Source organism: Rhinoraja longicauda, chromosome 35 (genome assembly GCF_053455715.1).
Source record: "Rhinoraja longicauda isolate Sanriku21f chromosome 35, sRhiLon1.1, whole genome shotgun sequence".
NCBI classification, from domain to species: Eukaryota; Metazoa; Chordata; class Chondrichthyes; order Rajiformes; family Arhynchobatidae; genus Rhinoraja; species Rhinoraja longicauda.
In genome coordinates, this window is record NC_135987.1 from 6,398,699 (window position 1) to 6,419,568 (window position 20,870).

Here is a 20,870-nt window from a genome sequence, read left to right on the forward strand (position 1 = left end):
CACAATTCAAGTAAAGAGGGCGACAGAAAGCAGGAAACGACAGTGAATTTGCCTGACACTGTCATTATAAAATGCTGGAATCTATTTGGAAGTAATAACAGTTTACAAGCTTAAATAGAGTTCAAAATTTAGTAAAATCACAATCACATGTTTTTTTTGTGTTTGACAAATTTGTTTGAGTTCTTTGAAGATTTAATGGTCCTCCACAGGTTACGAGCACCCGACTGATGGTACCCAATATATACCATTCTTTCATCAGAGGGTGGTGAATCTGTGGAGTTTGCCACAAAAGGTTGTGGAGGCCAAGTCAATTGATATTTTGTAAGGCAGAGATAGGTAGATTTTTGATTTGTGCAGGTGTCGGGGGTTATGGGGAGAATGGGGTTAGGAGGGAGAGATGGATCAGCCATGATTGAATGACGGAGTAGACTTGATGGGCCGCATGGCCTAATTCTGCTCCTATCATTTATGACCTTGAGAGTTTGGGAAAGCACGGGGTTGATGGGGAAGGATTTACTGGATGCTACAGAGCTGCACACATCTTCTGCTGGTTGGGTACGGGGGATTCCCGCGAGCCTTCTCTCCCCACACCCAAACTATTTTTTTTGTTACATCTATAACTATCTCCTTAAGGAGGAATTGTATTACTGAAGCAGATGGCGGCAGTGGTGGACAGAGGAAATCAATGGTGCCGGTGAGCAGGCTATGATTTTGCCTCCCGTGCCTTCGGAAACACTTTGGGTGTTCCGAGTTTGGCTCTGGGAGGTGCTCCAGGGCGCAGAGGCTGAGCGGTGGCCCTGTGAGCCGTGATTGTTTACCATATTAATTATTTCAACTCTGTTCATCTGGTAACAAATCCACCACGCATGAGGTTTGCAGGTTGATGTGTCTGGATTGCAGTGTTAGTGGAGTGGTCTGCTGGAAGCTCTGCAGAAGTCTTGGGCACAATTAGATTGGGCACTGCTCCAAGTGACTGAATACGCTGACCAAATGCAGCCTGCAGTGGCATGGAGAGGCGGAGCAGTGGTGGAGGACATCGACACATTGCCTGGTCAGCCGTGCAACTCTGACCCGGTGCTGCTGCCTGGACAACGGACCTTTATGGCCAATCTAAGACTCCATATTTTTAACAACTTTCAACTTGAATGGCACAAGATGGTGACTCTTACGTGCTGTCTCAGTGTAATCTACTATTCCTACACTCTTGTACTTGGCACTCTTTCTGACAAAAGATCTTCAAACTGAAATGTTGTTTCTCTACAGATGCTGCATGATCTAGTGAGTATTGACAACATTTTACCTTTCCCTTAAGTCGAGTTGAGTTTATTGTCACATACATAAGAATGGAGAGGTACAGGTGCAAAGAAAATCTTGCTCGTAAAAGCATCACAGTCACACACATAAACGTGAATTACATACAAAGTCTGTGAGGCAGTAAAGAGAAAAAGAATGTGCAAAAAAAAACAAGACAGCAGTGCAAACCACAATTAGTAAACAAGTCCATGGTTGTGCAAGAGGGGGTCCTTTGCTGAGGTAGGATTAGGGCTGAGCAAATCGATTCACGAACCCGATGGTAAAAGAAAGTTGCTGTTCTTGAACCTGTTTGCTTGGGACTTTAGTCTTCTGAATGTCCTGCCTGATGGTAGCAACGATAGGAATACTGAAGATCCTTGATGACAGATGCTGCCTGTTGAAGCAGTGTTTTGTGTACATTTTCCTTCCTGAAAATAGACTGCTTGCTTTCAGATTGGATGGGTGGGAAGATAAATAAATTATTTGTTTGGTGAGGCAATGCCACAGGTATTTTGACCACCTCTGTGGGGAACCTTCACCGAGGTGGCAACCCCAGGACATCCTCACCAAGATGGCAACCCTAAGGATCCTTCACCAAGATGGTGACTGCAGGACTCCTACCTCAATATGGCAACCCTAGTGTTCCCTTCCCACGATGACAACCCCAGAACTCCTTCCCCAAGATGGCCATCCTAGGGATCCTTCCTCAAGATGCAACCCCAGGATCCTTCACCAAGATGGCCATCCTAGGGATCTTTCCCAAGGATGCAACCTTGGGGATCCCTCACCAAGATGGCCATCCTAGGGATCCTTCCCAAGGATGCAACCTTCACCACGATCCTTCACCAAGATGGCCGCCTTAGGGATCCTTCCCCAGGATGCAACCTCGGGGACCCTTCACCAAGATGTCGGCGGCAGAGGCCGGCCCACTGGTCGCGTGCGCGCACCGGGGCGGAGGCTGCGCGCCGGCGCAGTTGCCACGTCGCGGCGGCAGCGGGCGGGCGGTGGGTCGTGGATCTCCGTCAGCGTCCCCACGGTAAGCGGCAGCCGTCGAGATGGCGCCGGGGGGGGGGGGGGGCGGGCAGGGCAGGGGAGGGGAGTCCGAGCCCCGATCTGCCCGCCCGCCCGCCCGCCCGCCGCGCTGCGTGGTCGCTGCGAACCGGGGGTGCGCGCAGCTGGGGCAGGGGGCGGTAGGCCTGGAACACTCCGCAGGCCCCGCGGCTGCTGTGTGACAGCACGGGAAGCTTGAGGGAGGGCTTGTCACAGCCGTGATTCGTGTGCACCCCCACCCACCCACCCCCACTTCACCCCAGCATCCCGACAGCTACTCTCACCCAACTCTTCCTCAACCCTCTCCGCCTGCTCCTCCCATCCACCCCGCCCCAGTTCCACACCTCATTCCCCCACTCTCCCTCACCCCACCTCACACATCCTCACTTCCACCCAATCCCCGCACTCATACCCCACTCCTATCCTCCCCACTCCCTGATTTCAAAACCTCACATCCCCTCCATGATCCCTGTACCTCCTGTCCCTGCCTCCCCCCCCCATGCATCCTGCCCCCCCCCCCCCATGCATCCTGCCCCCCCCCCCCCCCAATCCCGTCCTACCCCTTCCCCATCCCATACTGTCACCCTTCCCGATTCTGTCCCAGCCCTCCACACTGTCATGTCCCTCTCACCCCAGCGGATCCTGCCCCATACGCTCCCTCCCATTCGGTCCTCTCCCGCCCCGGCCTTTGCTGTCCCGGCACCACCACCCCGCTCCCATCCATTCCCAGTACCACCCAGTCCAAAGCCCTCCATCCCAACAACCCTCCCCTCCCCGGTCCCGTCCCAGCAACCCTTTGTCCCGTCCCATCCCATCCTGGCACCTCATCCCTTCCTGCCCTGTGTCGTTGTTCTACTGTTTATATATCACTACCAGTATTGTTTTTTAATCTCCTTCGGCAACCCTTGTTCAGTCCCTTTCATTTTCTCCAGATTGATCAGCTGATTTATTAAACCTTCACCACCTTCTCTCAGCTGGCACCACTACTTAAGTCTCTCTTGACTCCCTGAAGGAGAGATATTCCCACTGTGTTTACCCTACTTCCCTACCCCCCCTACAACCAAAGACTTGTTCTCTTGTTCCCTTTTCTTATGGAAGGTTATTAATCTGAAACATTAACTTTCAACAAGTGCAAACTGATCTGAGTCTTTTCACTTCTTATTTCAGATTTCTAGCAGTTTGTGGCCTGCTGATTTCAAAGTTTTATTAGAGACATTTATTTATGGGTCTCGGTGTCCACTTATTTGAGAATCTATGTTTAGTTTAGTTTGGAGATACAGCACAGAAACAGGCCCTTTGGCGCACCGTCCAGCGAGCCCCGCACACTAACACTATCTTATACACACTAGAAACAAACTAGAAACAATTTACAATTTTACCAAGCCAATTAGCCTACAAACCTGTATGTCTTTAGAGTGTGGGAGGAAACTTTAGTACCCGGAGAAAACCCATGCAGGTCACGGGGAGAAAGTACAAACTCCATGCAGACAGCATCCGTAGTCAGGATCGAACTGGGGTCTCTGGCCCTGTAAGTCTGCAACTCTACCACTGCGCCCAGTATCTTTGTATAAATGATTCTCTGGACCTTGTCCTTTGTAACACAGTGATGCAAAAGCTGTTAACAAAGCTGACCAGTGTTTACATCTTAACAAACTCATTCTTCAAAATTTAACATCTGGATATAGTATCATGGAATCATTACAAAGATCAATAGGTCTCGAACATCAGCTCCTAATGGCGGTTAATCTTAAAGAGAATCTTGATCCATATCAGTTTGTCATGATCAATGATTTTGTTTTCAGGTTAATTAGTTAAGATGAAACTAAAAGAGATTGAGAGGACAGCAGTTCAATCTTGGAGTCCAGCTTCACATCATCCCCTTTATTTGGCGACAGGTAACTGCAAAAGATCTTTCAAATCAGCAAAGTCTCCTACAATGTAATATTCTGATCAATTGTTTCCACTTTAGAATTGGTGCTATTCGTATAAACAATTTTGCTAATATTGAGGCAAAATCATTACTTGTCTTTAGTATAGATTTTGGCTAAATCCTTTTTTTTTAGAAGTTGTAGGTATGTGTATTTGCAAATGTGCATTTCAGTAATAGGAATGTGTTGGTTCTGGAGCAGTTTTTCATTTTAATTATTCAGCATTAGTTAATATTTTTAAAAAATCAAGATACAATCTTTTCTGCTTTCTCCAAAAGTGACTGAACCTCAATATTGGGTAAACATTACTACTGCATTATTAATTCTTGAAGTGTGTTTTTAGGATATAACAGTAATTTGTGCATTGAACAATCTTGGATAACTTGGTTAACCATTAGTGCAGAAATCCATGTACATAATTCTGTGAGAGCACTGGCAAACCATAGCATTCATTGAACTACTGTCTGTCCATAGTCCAATGGATCACTTAACCAAATAAAGGTTTTGGTGAGTGTCTATTTTCTAAAGTGTTATCTAAGAGTTCACTGATTTTTTAGGCCTATAGCAGAATCTCTCCTTGTTGAAGTAAGCAATATCGGCATATTTGACAGTTTGGAATTTCAATTATGTTTTATTAAAAGATAAAAAAGAGCAAATGTGGATTTAAATGGGGCTTTCTCAGAGCACTTTACATTTAATATTCTTGACTACTTGATTGCCAATTTAGTGCTTTGTCAATTGCTGTCATTGTAGTGTTGTGAACTCTGCAGCTAGTTTCTTCACAAGGAGGTCTTGCCCATAACAATTAAGTAACATGGCTAGAAAAACTGGTTTATGTTGATGGTACAAGGATAAATATGAGCAGTGAATCTGAAGAAGTTGTCTGCTCTTCGAGTTGTGCAATTATATTGTACGCCTGAGAAGCCAGTTTGGGGATTGATTCAATAATTCAAAGCGAACTTTTAGTATAGTTTAAGAAGTGTAAGAAAATAACTGCAGATGCTGGTACAAATCGAAGGTATTTATTCACAAAATGCTGGAGTAACTCAGCAGGTCAGGCAGCATCTCAGGAGAGAAGGAATGGGTAACGTTTCGGGTCGAGACCCTTCTTCAGACTGATGCCAGGGGGGCGGGACAAAGTAAGGATATAGGTGGAGACAGGAAGTTAGAGGGAGAACTGGGAAGGGGAGGGGAAGAGAGGGACAGAGGAACAGGCCCTTCGGCACACTGAGTTCACACCTACCAACAATCACTCGTACACTAATTCCATCCAACACCCAAGTGACAATTTACAGAAGCCAATTAACCTACAAACCTGCAGTCTTTGGAATGTGGGAGGAAACTAGAGCACGCAGAGAAAACCCACGTGGTCACAGGGAGAAAGTGCAATCTCTGTACACACAACACCTTTGGTCAGGGTTGAACCCATGTGTCTGGTGCTGCAAGGCAGCAAGTCTACCGCTGCACTGCTATGCAAGTTATATTTGCATATTACCTTCAACACAGTAAAATAACCTGACATACCTTAAGGGAGAGTTGATCCTAATCAAATTGAGCTTTAAATAAAATGTGATATAATCTCACCTGAAAAACAGCAGCTTTGATAGCACAACACTCCGTTTGATATATACTGAATAGCTTGATAATGTTCTCTTGTCTCTGGCATGGATTCCATATTGCTTATCCTGACCAACGTGGTAACAAATATTTATAATGGTGGCAGTATTACATAACCTATTGTCATCCAGCAGCACACTTTTATGCTTCCAGTCCAACATAACAAATCATAATTGGCCCAGCTTCTGTAACATAGAAATACACAAAATGCTGGAGTAACTTAGTGGGACAGGCAGCTGAGTTTACTGACCTTCAGACTGCAGGAAGGCAGTCCATTTTCTCCAGTGTTGCTACCTGTCCTGCTGAGTTACTTCAGCACTTTGTATCTTTTTTTGTAAACCAGCATCTGCAGTTCTTTGTTTCTCTGTTTTGTAACATAGAGCTATAGGGCATACAATTCAAGATTGGTGAATATTGCTTTGTGCACTCAATTCAGCACCTAGCAGCACAGCTTAATATATCCTACACGTTAACAGGGCTTTCAAAAATGTGGTTGGTTGGTTGATGTTCTTGTAGATGTTCTTAGTACACTGAATTTACAAAAAATGTTTTGGCACATTCTAAAACTGTGAAAAGCACAATGTAACTGGAGACATAAGAGACTGCAGATGCTGGAATCCTGAACGAAAATAAAGTGCTGAAGGAACTCAGCAGATCAGGCAACACTTGCGGAGGGAAATGGGTATGAAATCGGGACTCTTCAACTTGAGAAGCCAGTGTTGGTTCAATAACCGGATACGTTAGGATCGGAAACATCATCTGTCCATTTCCCTCTACAGTTGCTTGACCAGCGGAGTTCCTCCAGCGCTTTGTATTTTACACTTTATAGCCAAAGTTCTTTACTGTTTTTCCTGCCTGTAGATGTTATACTTCCAAATCCTTATTGGTCAAGCAATGGTCATGGTAACTTTATTTGAAAATTGGAACAAATAATTTCAAAGCTTATCATGTCGTTGCACATAAATTGCTTACATCTATCGATTATAATTGGAATTAAGTTCCATTATCATCCTTTGCACTCTAGGTACCTCAGCACAACAGTTGGACGCCACCTTCAGCACAAATGCAGCATTAGAGATCTATGAGTTAGACTTTTCAGATCCATCATTGGATGTAAAGTTGCGGGGCTCTCTACCTGCCACCACCCGGTAAGTGTGTCGCATACATATGTAGGAGAGAACTGCGGATGCTGGTTTACACCAAAGACAGACACAAAATGCTGGGGTAACTCATCGGGACAGGCAGCATCTCTGGAGAGAAGGAATGGGTGACGTTTCGGGTCGAGACCCTTCTTCAGACAAACATATCCTAACCTGTCAATAACAAAATCCACATATTACAAAAGAGAATTTGTGGGCAAGTGTAAGTGAAGTTTGTTTACAGTGTAACTTGGCTATTTTCCAAAATGTACAACATTGTTACATCCTTACACTGAAGTTTCTTCTCAAAAAAGCTAGATGTTTTCGTAATAAAAATGGGTAGGTTGGGAGGGTGGTATAGCAGATTGGAGGAACTCTCATTGTGTTATGTAGTTGGGACAAAATAACAAGGGAGAACCACCAGCATTATTTCACGCATTACCTCAGTCGGGGACGTGTCAGGTTGAATAATATGAGGATCAACACGGTTTAAGAGTGGATGTTTTGGGGGGAGGAGAAAGAAATCTTGTGTGTTAAATGTTACAGATTTCACAAGCTTATCTGGAGCAACCATGGCGCAAGTTCGAATGGAGTCATTGCGGCTGGAGGGGATACCGGGACCATTACCCTTTATAGCGCAGAACAGATCCTCGCTGCTGGAAATGATCCCATCATCGGCCAGAGTGAAAAGCATGAGGGCCCAGTCCGAGGGTTGGATTTCAACCCCTTTCAGGTACTGAATCTATTGTCTTGCTTACAGTTAAAAGTATCAGTGAACTATGCATAGTATTACCTTCGTTATACATTTAAAAAATGGAGTTTGATCATGTCATATGCAAAAGATATATTTACTTGTTTGTTGGCTGCTACTCTATAGCAGGTTTGTGCAAATTTTATTTATTATTATATTATATAAAATATTATGATAATCACAAAAGTAAGCTGTAAAGAAAGGTGCACCTTTAAGATCCAAAGGCTTGTAAGTCATTGCTTTAGAAATGGGCTGAATGTCTCTTTTATTAGGAGAGTAATAGCTAATTGTAAAAAGTACAAAATACGTCCATTCAAAAATTGGTAGATTTCTCCATATTTCCTCCCCCTTCATTTAAGAATGGATTGTAATTGATATTGTTATTAATAATAACTACAGTAGACCCTCGTTATTATGGACCTCCTTTTTTTGGGTTATAGCGGACTGTCCCTTTAATAACCCAGGCTGCTAATTACATTGCGGGGGCTTTTATAATTGACACGGCATGGAAATTGACAAGGCATTGAAATTGACAAGGCATTGAAATTGACGTGGCATTGAAATTGATGTGGCATGGAAATTGGCAAGGCATGCAAATTGGCAAGGCATGCAAATTGACAAGGCATTGCTTGGATTGGCACTTCACTCTTTTAAACAATAACAAACAGCCTTTAGTATTTTTACCAGTAACAATACATGTTGGGCTGTTAAAAAGAACCTTGTACCTTCGCAGAAAGGTGACTTTCGAAGGAAAAACGGAGTTAACGTTAAAGATTAATATCTTTTCACCCTGAACTTCGGGTGGGCAATTGGTCATGGGAATCTCACTTAGAGCGGGACAAGGTTTCCACACCACACTATCCCAATGCCCCCAGACTTCTCATTTTCCTCCCAATCACTGAATGCAGGAGTCAGGACCAGGGGCAATGTTTATCGTCAGTCCCCAGCTGTGCTGGACAAGGTGGTGCTGGGCGGCCTTGGGCCACTGCGCTCTGTGTGGTGAGGGAGGTCTCATTGGCTCTCAATGACAGGGCTCCAGCATTCTGACCCTATGCCCGGGCAGTGTTGGCAATGGGGGGAACCCTTACATGGCTATAGTGGACATTAGGCAATAACGGGCACCATTCCCCTCGTGCTGGTCAGTAACAACGAAGGTGTACAATATCTTGATGCTTTATTTTTAAACAGCCAAATAGTTTGTGGGAAATGTGACATAACTTAATTTGTGCTGATGGTATCTATATACAAATCTGCTCAAGTAGTTCTAACCCGTACAGAATGTTCTTGCATTATATCTTTTTACATGACCTCGTAAATCCTCCAGTCAACTCTAGATTGAGATTTGGCATTATTTGTTCACTCTGCTATAACAACATAATAGAATGCTGAGTAGCAAGTTTGTCTTGGCGTGCAGCAAAGCTGAGACGTGGCTTTCAAGAGGTTCAGTTGCTGAAAGGAAATTTGTTATTTTAATAAACAGAAGTGGGATTTTCAGGTTGAGTCAAGTCAAGTTTATTATTATCTGCACAAGTACGATGAGGTGCAAGTACAATGAAAATCTTGCGTGCAGCAGCATCACATCTGATAGACCCAAACAACACAGAACCATTTTATAAAGAAATTGTACATGATTTACACAATTCTACACAAAGAAAATTTAAAAAACGACAAAAAATAACAAAGACATGAGTGCAAAATTGCATACTTACAAAACAAGTACATGGTAGTGCAAGAGGTAGTTCGTAGTTTTGTTGCCAAGGTAGGATTAGCGTTGTGCAGGTTGGATCAAGAACATAATGGTTTTGAGAGACGGGAAAGTCTGTGCTGTGATTATCCATGCCAAGTGTGGGATGATCAGGTTTGTCAGGTTGGTTGGTGTTTCTGCAAAATGACATGACTTTAACACTGATGTGGCTGATACAGATTGATGAATTTAGAAAACAAATTGGTTGAAAAATAAGCATTACAAAGATCTGGCCAACAACATTGTCTGGAAGTGTTCCCCTCTCACACCAATTAGACCTTGATATTTCTGACGTGATAAGATCATTCTGGCTGCGGCACGTGTGAGGGGAAAAAATATATATTGGCCTTTGAAGGGCTTAATTTGAGAGAGCAGGTTGCAAAGATTAGGTTATATCCCGTTGAACTGTAAGATGATTACAGGATTTAATAGGTTAAGTAGAGAGAAGCTACTTTGTCGGCTGAGTGTAAACAAGAGGGTGTAACCGAGAAATGACTGTAAAGTGTGATGATTACAAGTATTTTGTACTAGGCGGAAAGCTGGAACTAATGCTTCGGGGGGGAAATTACTGCAGTGATGAGGATAACTAAAAAAAATTAAACACTTGCATTAATGGATAATTCTTGGGTAAGGGCATTAAGGCATGTGTGGACTCAGGAGACCGAATGGCTTAATCCTCACTGGTATTATTAAATGTTGAGTTTGATTATTGAAATATTACTGATGCTGTTGCCCTTTTGTTTGTAGGACAACCTAATGGCTTCTGGAGCTAATGATTCTGAGATATATATTTGGGATTTAAATAACTTCAGTACACCAATGACACCAGGAGCAAAATCACAGGTATGCTGCACTCATTAACAATGGTGTATACTGCACATCCTTTCTATGTATCTGCTCATTTTCAAAATAACTACTAGACAGAAGGGCCCTAGTTCAAGGGAGGGAGGATATGGGGTATTGACTTATTTAAGTGCCAATTCCTGTTGATGGGTGACAATATATATATTTTTAATTGATTGTGGAAACAGCACAAGTAGAATCATAATCTTGTTGGTTCTCGACTAAGTGTCGTAGTGAGACCACACCTGGAGTACTGTGTGCAGTTTTGGTCTCCAAATTTGAGGAAGGATATTCTTGCTATGGAGGGCGTGCAGCGTAGGTTCACTAGGTTAATTCCCGGAATGGCGGGACTGTCGTATGCTGAAAGGCTGGAGCGATTGGGCTTGTATACACTGGAATTTAGAAGGATGAGGGGGGATCTTATTGAAACATATAAGATAATTAGGGGATTGGACACATTAGAGGCAGGAAACATGTTCCCAATGTTGGGGGAGTCCAGAACAAGGGGCCACAGTTTAAGAATAAGGGGTAAGCCATTTAGAACGGAGATGAGGAAGAACTTTTTCAGTCAGAGAGTGGTGAAGGTGTGGAATTCTCTGCCTCAAGGCAGTGGAGGCCAGTTCGTTGGATGCTTTCAAGAGAGAGCTGGAAAGAGCTCTTAAGGATAGCGGAGTGAGGGGGTATGGGGAGAAGGCAGGAACGGGGTACTGATGGAGAGTGATCAGCCATGATCGCATTGAATGGCGGTGCTGCCTCGAAGGGCTGAATGGCCTACTCCTGCACCTATTGTCTATTGTCTATTGTCTATTGTTTAATGTATTGAAATGGGCCTAAATTGTCCTCGGTTCAGTACTTGGCTTTCAATAAGTAGAAACTGCAGTATTTTTCTAAAATCTATGTACTTCAACACCATATATAAATTATTGACTTCATCTTTCATTGCAGTGTAAATAACATCATTCTTTTGCTTCTCTTTTCTTTCTATCCAACCACAGCAAAGAGAGGTAAGGTTTAAATTGAGAATTCTGCAGTTTGGTAATGTAAGGATCTGCAGAATTAACTGCAATATTCCCCTTTTTGCGTGTTAATTTGTATGTTTCTTCCCCTTTCTGCCCTTTAACCTGCAACTTTCTTCAGTCAGATTTTTATGTGTGACTTTATGTACAGCATCATCTATATTTCCTCTTAATCAAAATGAGTGTGTGGTTCTCTCTGCTATTCCTTTTGTCCTCAATGCGCTTGTGAGTCTGCTTTGTTCTTAACATTCAATAAATGTGAGGTACGATTGTGATCCTGAAAGTTGGTGGCTGGGTAGTTTGCATTAGTGGCAGAAAATGAATTGCAGGATGCAGAGTTTACACTGCTCCTGACAGTCCAAGCGAGAGTAGACAGGAGCATGAGCAATTTTACACATAGCTTCTTTGCACCCTTCCTCCATACCATTAATTAATATCATGGCTTGGTTGGGCCCTTGAATCCATCCTCTCGTGTTTTGGGCGTTATAGCCATGAAAGGAACACTTGCGTTAATTACTCAACAAATCCTTTAACAACGTTCTCCCCGTGACCTGCGTGGGTTTTCTCCGAGATCTTCGGTTTCCTCCCACACTCCAAAGACGTACAGGTATGTAGGTTAATTGACTGGGTAAATGTAAAAATTGTCCCTCGTGTGTGTAGGATAGTGTTAATGTGCGGGGATCGCTGGGCGGCGCGGACTCGGTGGGCTGAAGGGCCTGTTTCCGCACTATCTCTAAATCTAAAAAAAAAATCTAAACTTCACATTACACTTAAAGGGAAGTATATGAAAACTTTGACTACACAAAATGCAATGTATCTCCACTGTAACCAGTCTCTCCATTTCCACTCTGCCCTTAGCATTGTTTATTCCTTCCTATCGCTGCTTGCTCAAGTTTTTGTACATCTCTCTACTCTTCAATCCATATTGGGTTCCCTTTCCAATCTGCATGTGAGTCTTCATTCAGTTTGCAAACCTCTACTGACTTTTCTTGGGTTTCTCTCATTCCATCCATTTTTTTTAGTCCATATCAAATTACCCCTTGAATTGGGTGGCTCTAATCCATTTTAGAGAGCAGTTAAGTATCAACCTTATTGCTCGAGATCTGAACTCATAAGCCAGAATGGTAAGATTTACTTCCTTGAAGAATAAACATGAACCATTGTTTTATAACAAGCCAGTAGATTCATGTTTACCATAATGATGCTAGTCTTTTTAAAATTCCAGGCATACAGTGCATTCAGAAAGTATTCAGACCCCCTTACTTTTTCCACATTTTGTTACGTTACAGCCTTATTTTAAAAGGATTAATTTTTTTTTTTAAATCATCAATCTACACACAATACCCCAGCGAAAACAGGTGTTTAGAAATTTAGAAAGGCACACGCCTGTCTATATAAGGTCCCACAATTGACAGTGCATTTCACAGTAAAAACCAAGCCATGAAGACGAAGGAATTGTCTGTAGACCTCTGAGACAGGATTGTGTCGAGACACAGATCTGGGGAAGGGTATAAAACAATTTCTGCAGCATTGCAGATCCTGAAAAGCACAGTGGCCTCCGTCATTCTTAAATGGAAGAACTTTGAAACCACCTTGACTCTTCATAGAGCTGGCCGCCCGGCCAAACTGAGCAATCGGGGGAGAAGGGCCTTGGTCAGGGAAGTGTCCCAAGAACCCGATGGTCACTCTGACAGAGCTCCAGAGTTCCCGTATGAAGATGGGAGAACCTTCCAGTAGGACAACTATATCTGCAGCACTCCACCAATCAGGCCTTTATGGTAGAGTGGCCAGACGGAAGCCACTCCTCAATAAAAGGCGCGTGACAGCCCGCTTGGAATTTGCCAAAAGACACCTAAAGGACTCTCAGACCATAAGAAACAAGATTCTCTGGTCTGATGAAAGCAAGATTGAACTCTTTGGCCTGAATGCCAAGCGTCACATCTGGAGGAAACCAGGCACCGCTCATCACCTGGCCAATACCATACCTACGGTAAAGCATGGTGGTGGCAGCATCATGCTGTGGGGATGTTTTTCAGTGGCAGGAACTGGGAGACTAGTCAGGATCGAGGGAAAGATGAACGGAGCAAAGTACAGAGAAATCCTTGATGAAAACCTACTCCAGAGCGTTCTGGACCTCAGACTGGGGCGGAGGTTCATCTTCCAACAGGACAACGACCCTAAGCACACAGCCAAGACAATGCAGGAGTGGCTTCATGACAAATCTGTGAATGTCTTTGAGTGGCCCAGCCAGAGCCTGATCGAACATCTCTGGAGGGACCTGAAAATAGCTGTGCATCGACGCTCCCCCCCAACCGGACAGAGCTTAAGAGGATCTGCAGACAAGAATGGGAGAAATTACCCAAATACAGGTGTGCCGAGCTTGAAGCGTCATCCCCAAGAAGTCTTGAGGCTGTAATCGCTGCCTTAACAAAGTACTGAGTAAAGGGTCTGAATACTTATGTAAATGTGATATTTCAGTTATTTCTTTTTAATTACTTTGCAAAAATTTCTGAACACCTGTTTTCGCTTTTTTTAAATGGGGTATTGTGTGTAGATTGATGATAAAAAAATGAATTTAATCCGTGTTAAAGTAAGGCTGTAACGTAACAAACTGTGGAAAAGTGAAGGGGTCTGAATACTTTCTGAATGCTGAATATTTAATTACTTTAAAGTTTTAGACTTTAGAGATGCAACATGGAATCAGGCCCTTCGGCCCACTGAGCCCACATCAACCTGTAATCGCCCGATACACTAGCACTATCCTACGCACTAGGGAAAATTTACAATTCACAGAAGCCAATTAACCTACAAACCCGTAAGTCTTTAGAGCGTGGGAGGAAACTGAAGCACCCGGAGAAAACCCACGCTGATACAGGAAGAATATACAAACTGCATATGGACAGCACACGCAGTCAGGATTGAATCCGGGTCTCTGGTGTTGTAAGGCAGCAACTTTACTGCTGCGCCATTACGCCTCTGTACTTGTATTTGCATTCACCAGTCGGATGAGTTGGATTCAAACTCCCATCTTTGGACCAATAACCAGATCACTGGATCCAATAATTTAGCCATTTGACTACCAATAATTCAAAAATAGTAGCTGTGCAATGTGAGAGAAACCAAAATTTCTGCCATCATATTTCATTTCTGACAGATGCTGCCAAGAAACTGGGAAGTTACCTCTTTAACTGAGAGTGCATAACTGAGAGTGACGACAGGTTTTATTCAATAAATCAGCAGTTCTTGGAAGGAGAGGAGGAGACATTTCTTTGGTCAGAGGATGGTGAATCTGTGAAATTCTTTGCCACCGAAGGCTGTGGAGGCCGTCAGTGGATATTTTTAAAGTAGAGATAGATAGATTCTTGGTTAGTACAGGTGTCAGAGGTTATGGGGAGAAGGTAGGGGAATTGGGTTAGGAGGAAGCAATAGATCAGCCATGATTGAATGGTGGAGTAGACTTGATGAGCCGAATTCTGCTCCTATTCCTTTTGTCCTTATGTAATAGGCTGAACCTGGTCTCTACTGTGCCAGAGAATACAACTCTGTATTGTGACTGAGATACTAGCTGTTTTAATTACTCAATGGTAGAAATGGACCAAAATGTGTTTTGAAGATATATGTAAAGCTAAATTCCTCCCTTTCATTCTTTGCCCATCCTTTGATCCCAGTTATGTTTCTCTCCCATGGATGAGACTGATAAACTTGCTCTCGCTGTATTTTTCTGTCCAAACTAGATGTGTGTCAGTTCCTCATCAAAGAACTGTTTGTTCATATTGTCCCTATGTTTGAGCCTTTTGTTGCACTTGGACTTTTATTTACCTTTAATTAAATTATGCCTGAAAGTGCAAAGATCCATTTGAATTTTGCCGTAGCTATCTGAGCTCATTCATAAATGAGTGGTTCATGGTGTTATTAATTCAGATACCTTTACTGCATTACTTGCATTTCCCACCTTTGTAATCCCCTTCCAGATCTAGTCTTCAGACTGACTTTTCGTGTATTATTCCACCTCACCATCACAGCTTGTGTTCTACTCCCTGGAAGTTCCTCCTCATTTCTCCATTGAAACCTCTACCTTTTTGTACCCCAGGTTTTAGACATCCCTGTAATTATTCCCTCAGTGTCTGCCAACTATTTATGATTGTTGTGGGGAATTATTGTTGAACGTGACATTTAAATGGAAGTTTGTAACTTCTCACACCTGCTCCCTTGGTGTTGCTGGCTCTTGCTGAACCTTTCTTCCAAGCTGTTTCACAAAGTAGTTTGCAGGTTTGAAGTCCAGGGAACAGTTGATGAAATCTTGTGTCAAGTACTGGAGTTACAGATCATTTGCACCGAAGAATGTTTCCCTTTTAACGGGATCCTTTGAATTCATGTAGGGAGGAATTTGGAGGGGGCATGAGGAGCAGTGCAGGGGGGGAAGTGGCTGGGGTCACCTGATTAAAAGAGGGGGAAGGGAAAGACCCAGTGGAATCACCACTGAAGTTCCCTGTAGGATTTTGAGGGGGGGGGGGGGGCATGAGGACGAGTGCAGGGGTGGGGAGCAGTTTGAGGGGGGCATGAGGACGAGTTAGAAGGGTCTCGACCCAAAACGTCACCCATTCCTCCTATCCCGAGATGCTGCCTGTCCCGCTGAGTTACTCGAGCATTTTGTGTCTATCCTTTAAATTCATGCAGCCTTCTGAAGATATCAGCTGTGTGGCCTGGAATCGCCAAGTGCAGCACATCCTGGCTTCTGCTCATCCGAGTGGTCGAGGTGTGGTGTGGGATCTGAGGAAGAATGAACCTATCATCAAAGTCTGTGACCACAGCAACAGGGTGAGTGCATTACCTCGAATCCCAAAGGTGCCTTTCACTGCTCAATGCCTTTGTCCCTCGTGGGTTAAAACTAGATTAATTTTATCACACTATGTTCCAATGGCATTGCCGAGCTTTGTTTAAAAAGGTAAATTTGTGACAGATTTTTATTTCTCTTTATTTCAATGTACGATATTTTAAATAAACTAATATTTTAATTTTAACTTTCAGTTTTAAATGCTTTTGAATGTCAGTCATTTAAACATAGTGAATTGGTAGGACAAGCTGTGTAGGGTGATCAGGGTGATGCTGGGGATGTTGTCTCAGAATATATCATCCATGACCCATCTTGCCAAGCATGGCTCACTACAGTAGTGGGTAGACTTGGAACCAAGGCCACAGTTTGGGAGCTGTGCCACTGTATAAAGGTTATTGTGGCAGTGGGTCAGATCAGCCATGATCCAGCCTCATATTTAAAAGATAATTTGTGGTGAATATTGCATCTCTTTCAAAAACAAAATGTTAGTGCATGGTTCACTCAGTTGATCTTGTTTCTAATGAGCTGTTTTCCCCCCTAACGTGAATATAAATATTGCTAGTCTCATTCCAGCTCCTTGCTGGTGCGAGCTCTGGCCAATGTTACGTTCAGTTTGAGGGCACACCAGTGGAACATACCAGTGCCAGGAAAATGTCTATTGTTGGTATTGGAGTTATTTGTCTTTCCTGTGAGCTGACTGGGGCAGGGAAGAGGATAAATGTTCCCGATGTTGGGGGAGTCCAGAACCAGGGGTCACAGTTTAAGAATAAGGGCTAGGCCATTCAGGACTGAGATGAGGAAAAACTTTTTCACCCAGAGAGTTGTGAACCTGTGGAATTCTCTGTCACAGAAGGCAGTGGTGGCTAACTCACTGGATGTTTTCAAGAGAGAGTTAGGTTAGCTCTTAGGGCTAACGGAATCAAGGGATATGGGGAAAAAGCAAGAACGGGGTAATGAATTTTGATGATCAGCCATGATCATATTGAATGGCGATGCTGGTTCGAAGGGCCGAATGGCCTACTCCTGCACCTATTTTCTATGTTTCTAAGAGCTTTATTTACTAAAATTTGTGTTATACAAAATCCAAACATCTAATCCTAACATTACATGCCTGAAATTGTACATCTCAATATTTGGATCCTTCATCAAATGTGCACGAAAATTTGCTCAAGCAAAGCGTCTAAAATGACTTGGGTAGTTTCATTATGTCTTTTGTAGATGCGATGCTCTGGAATGGCGTGGAACCCTGAAGTTGCGACTCAACTTGTTCTTGCATCTGAAGACGATCGCATGCCCGTGCTGCAAATATGGGACTTGCGCTTTGCCACTTCTCCTCTCAAAGTGCTAGAGAATCACACCAGGTACTGAAGCATCACCTGGGCATGGCGCCGTTGCTTCAAATCTGCTGCCTTTACTGAACAAAATGGTGTGGTGCATAAGCAGAGGTCTGTGTCTTTGGGGATTGTGTTGTGCATTCTTTAGAAATGTGAGAGCAACAAATTATCCGTATGATTGCAGAAAAATCAAAAGTGTACGCGTGGAAATTGCAAAGTTGTGTCATCCCATATTTTCATTGGTATATACGTCCCAATCTATAAATGTGATTTTTCATCTCTGGCCACTTCCATTCATACTAGTAACTAGGTTTTTCTTTCTATTTTTTTTGTAGCTGTCATTTCTTGTTCAATGTAGTTCCTTATTTTGCTTATTATTGTTTACGTTTTCTCAACTTTTGAATATCGCTCACTGACTCCGTAACCTTGTATGTGGAACTATCGGACCCTCTTATTCTGCTTGAAGAGTTCTCCCTCCTTGCGTGCCTTATATAATTATCCTGGGATCCTGCCTTCATTATGCAGTGAAAATGAAGTTAGGCTCATGAAGAAAGCGTCATCGAATACATTCTGTTACTCATCGGAAATTGACTGAAGATCTCTGGTTTCAGCAAGCCAGGAAGTGAGCAAGGTTTTGGTGCTATAGAGTCTAACATGTGTGTATTATATAACTTTGAACTGAAAGAGACTGCAAGAATTTACCAAAAGAGAATCCTAGAGGCATGATTTGGTTCAACTTGCCTCCCCCACCCACCCACCACAATCAGTCTGAACGAGACCTGGGTGTGCTTGTACATCAGTCACTGAAAGTAAGCATGCAGGTGCAGCAGGCAGTGAAGAAAGCTAATGGCACGTTGGCCTTCATTGTGAGAGGATTTGAGTTTAGGAGCAAGGAGGTCCTACTGCAGTTGCACAGGGCCCTAGTGAGACCGCAGCTGGAGTATTGTGTGCACTTTTCTTCTTCTTAAGCCCTTTGCTCCTCTAGGGAGCATCGGCCATTGACAAATGTCCTCCACCTCACTCGGTGAGACCGCACCTGGAGCATTGTGTGCAATTGTGGTCCGCTAATTTGAGGAAGGATATTATTGCTATTGAGGGAGTGGAGCGCAGGTTCACCAGGCTAATTCCTGGGATGGCGAGACTGACATATGATGAATGAATGGGTCGACTGGGTTTGTATTCACTGGAATTTAGAAGGATGAAAGGGGATCTTATAGAAACATATAAAATTCTTAAAGGATTGGACAGGCTGGATGCAGGAAAAATGTCCCCGATGTTGGGGGAGTGCAAAACCAGGGGTAACAGTTTAAGAATAAGGGGTAGACCATTTGGGACTGAGATGAGGAAAATTTTCTTCACCCCCAGAGAGTTGTGAATTTGTGGAATGCTCTGCCTCAGAAGTCAGTGGTGGCCAATTCACTGGATGTTTTCAAGAGAAGGTTAGATTTAGCTCTTAGGGCTAAAGGGATATGGGGAAAAGGCTTGAACGGGGTACTGATTTTAGATGATCAGCCATGATCATATTGAATGGCTCAAAGGGCCGAATGGCCTTCTCCTGCACCTATTTTTCTATGAAGAAGGGTTCTGACCTGAAATGTCACCTATCCATTTACTCCAAAGGTGCTGACTGGCCCACCGAGTTTCTCTAGTACTTTGTGTCTTAACTTGATTCAAATTGACCTGAAAGCAAGTGAGAAACCACAATTATTCAAACAATAAATTGACAAGAAGAAGAGCTTATAGTGAAAAGAGATGCCAGGCTGAGAGGGAATGGGAAAAATCAGTCAGACAAATGAAAACAAGGAAAATGGAACACTGAGGGTCCCTGCAAAGAGGGACCTGGAACAAACATAAACAGGGTTGCAGTGTTTCAAGAAGTAGTGACACAACTAATTGAGTTTGCATATGCTGCATAAAAGAAAAACATTTAATATCTGTAATTTGGACTTGAGGATTAGGCCACGAGAGGGGTAAATTCTAAAATGAGAGTGTATATGATAAATTTTTTGAGAGGACATTTAAAAGCATATTTTGTTCTACATATCCTTATTTGAATAGCTGGAATATAGCATGTCCACTCGGACTGAAGAAGGGTCTCTACCTGAAATGTCACCTATTCCTCTTCTCCAGAGATGCTGTCTGACCCGCTGAGTTACTCCAGCTTTTTGTGTCTATCTTTAGTTTAAACCAGCATCTGTAGTTCCTTCTTACACATCAGAGAAGTACCTTTTCTTAGACTGTTTTGATTGGGATTTGTGCTTGATAATAAGACCTGTTTGTGAGCTAGAGAATGTGTTGCTACAATTTAGGATGATCATGATGGAAGTGTTAAAGAAAAGGTCTGGAGAATTCTGTGGCTATTCTAGTTATTTTCAAATTTGGTCATAAATATTCTGCCTGAAAATGGCTCGCATCTTTGATGGAATCATTTTTTAATTTCCTGTGTATTTTTTCATGTCTCTGCTGATGCCTGGGTTTAAAAGCTCGGCTCCAAACCTTTGTTCAAGCTGCTGTTGGAATCATTTACACGAGACCTGAATAACAGTTACACATATTTATTCGCAATAATTTGGCAGGCAACGAGGACAGTAAAGCAAGAGACTGTTCTACAGACTCCAAGTATGCAGCCTTTTTATATCGTATTTGACAGGGACATATGTGCAGTGGGTTGCGTGTGGTTCACACGGTTGGGTATTGCGATCCAGTATTCTGCCTTCTACCCGTAGCAGTGCAGCCTTATCTCGAAAAAAACAGGACATGCAGGTTGTTGACAGTGGATTAGTATAACCAGACATATTTAGCCCAGACATATAAGGGAAAATTTACGGAATTAAAGTTCAATTCCCACTGCATGTAGTTCTGCCCATGATCATGACAAGATGGAGAAATAGTTCAGTTCCCACAATTTCCACACTGTCTTTTTATAACCACACCCCAATCTCTGCAACTTGATGTTTGAAACTAAATCCGAATCTTTTTAAAAAATCTCAGAAAATTAAACTGAACCCCGTGATTCTAATGTTACGTTATTTTTATTTTTAAGCACTGCTTTTGCATGATTTTCTGAGAGCTTTCACTTTCTCATAGAGGTATTCTATCCATATCGTGGTGTCAAGCTGATGCAGAGTTGCTCCTTAGTAGTGCGAAAGATAATAGGATCTTGTGCTGGAACCCTAACAATGGAGAGGTGAGTGACCATTTATAGTTGGTTCAGCAATCATTATGTGCTGATTGTTCTAGCTGATGTAAACAGTTGTGGCAGTTAAGTTGTTAATGAGAACAAACTGCTTTTTGCTTAAGTTATTCATAGTCCAATGAATG

General features: G+C 43.0%; 1 protein-coding gene across 1 annotated transcript in view; it reads left to right on the forward strand.

Moving 5' to 3' along the window:
* Nucleotides 1–2,207: 2,207 nt before the first annotated feature.
* Nucleotides 2,208–20,870, forward strand: part of sec31b (SEC31 homolog B, COPII coat complex component) — a 73,025-nt gene continuing 54,362 nt past the window's right edge. The window contains exons 1-8 of the mRNA XM_078428661.1: nt 2,208–2,329; nt 4,146–4,238; nt 6,913–7,036; nt 7,574–7,760; nt 10,270–10,365; nt 16,059–16,199; nt 17,434–17,576; nt 20,637–20,736. Coding sequence (XP_078284787.1) covers nt 4,160–4,238; nt 6,913–7,036; nt 7,574–7,760; nt 10,270–10,365; nt 16,059–16,199; nt 17,434–17,576; nt 20,637–20,736 — 870 coding nt within the window. The 5' untranslated portion in view covers nt 2,208–2,329; nt 4,146–4,159. The remainder of the gene's footprint in view (nt 2,330–4,145; nt 4,239–6,912; nt 7,037–7,573; nt 7,761–10,269; nt 10,366–16,058; nt 16,200–17,433; nt 17,577–20,636; nt 20,737–20,870) is intronic.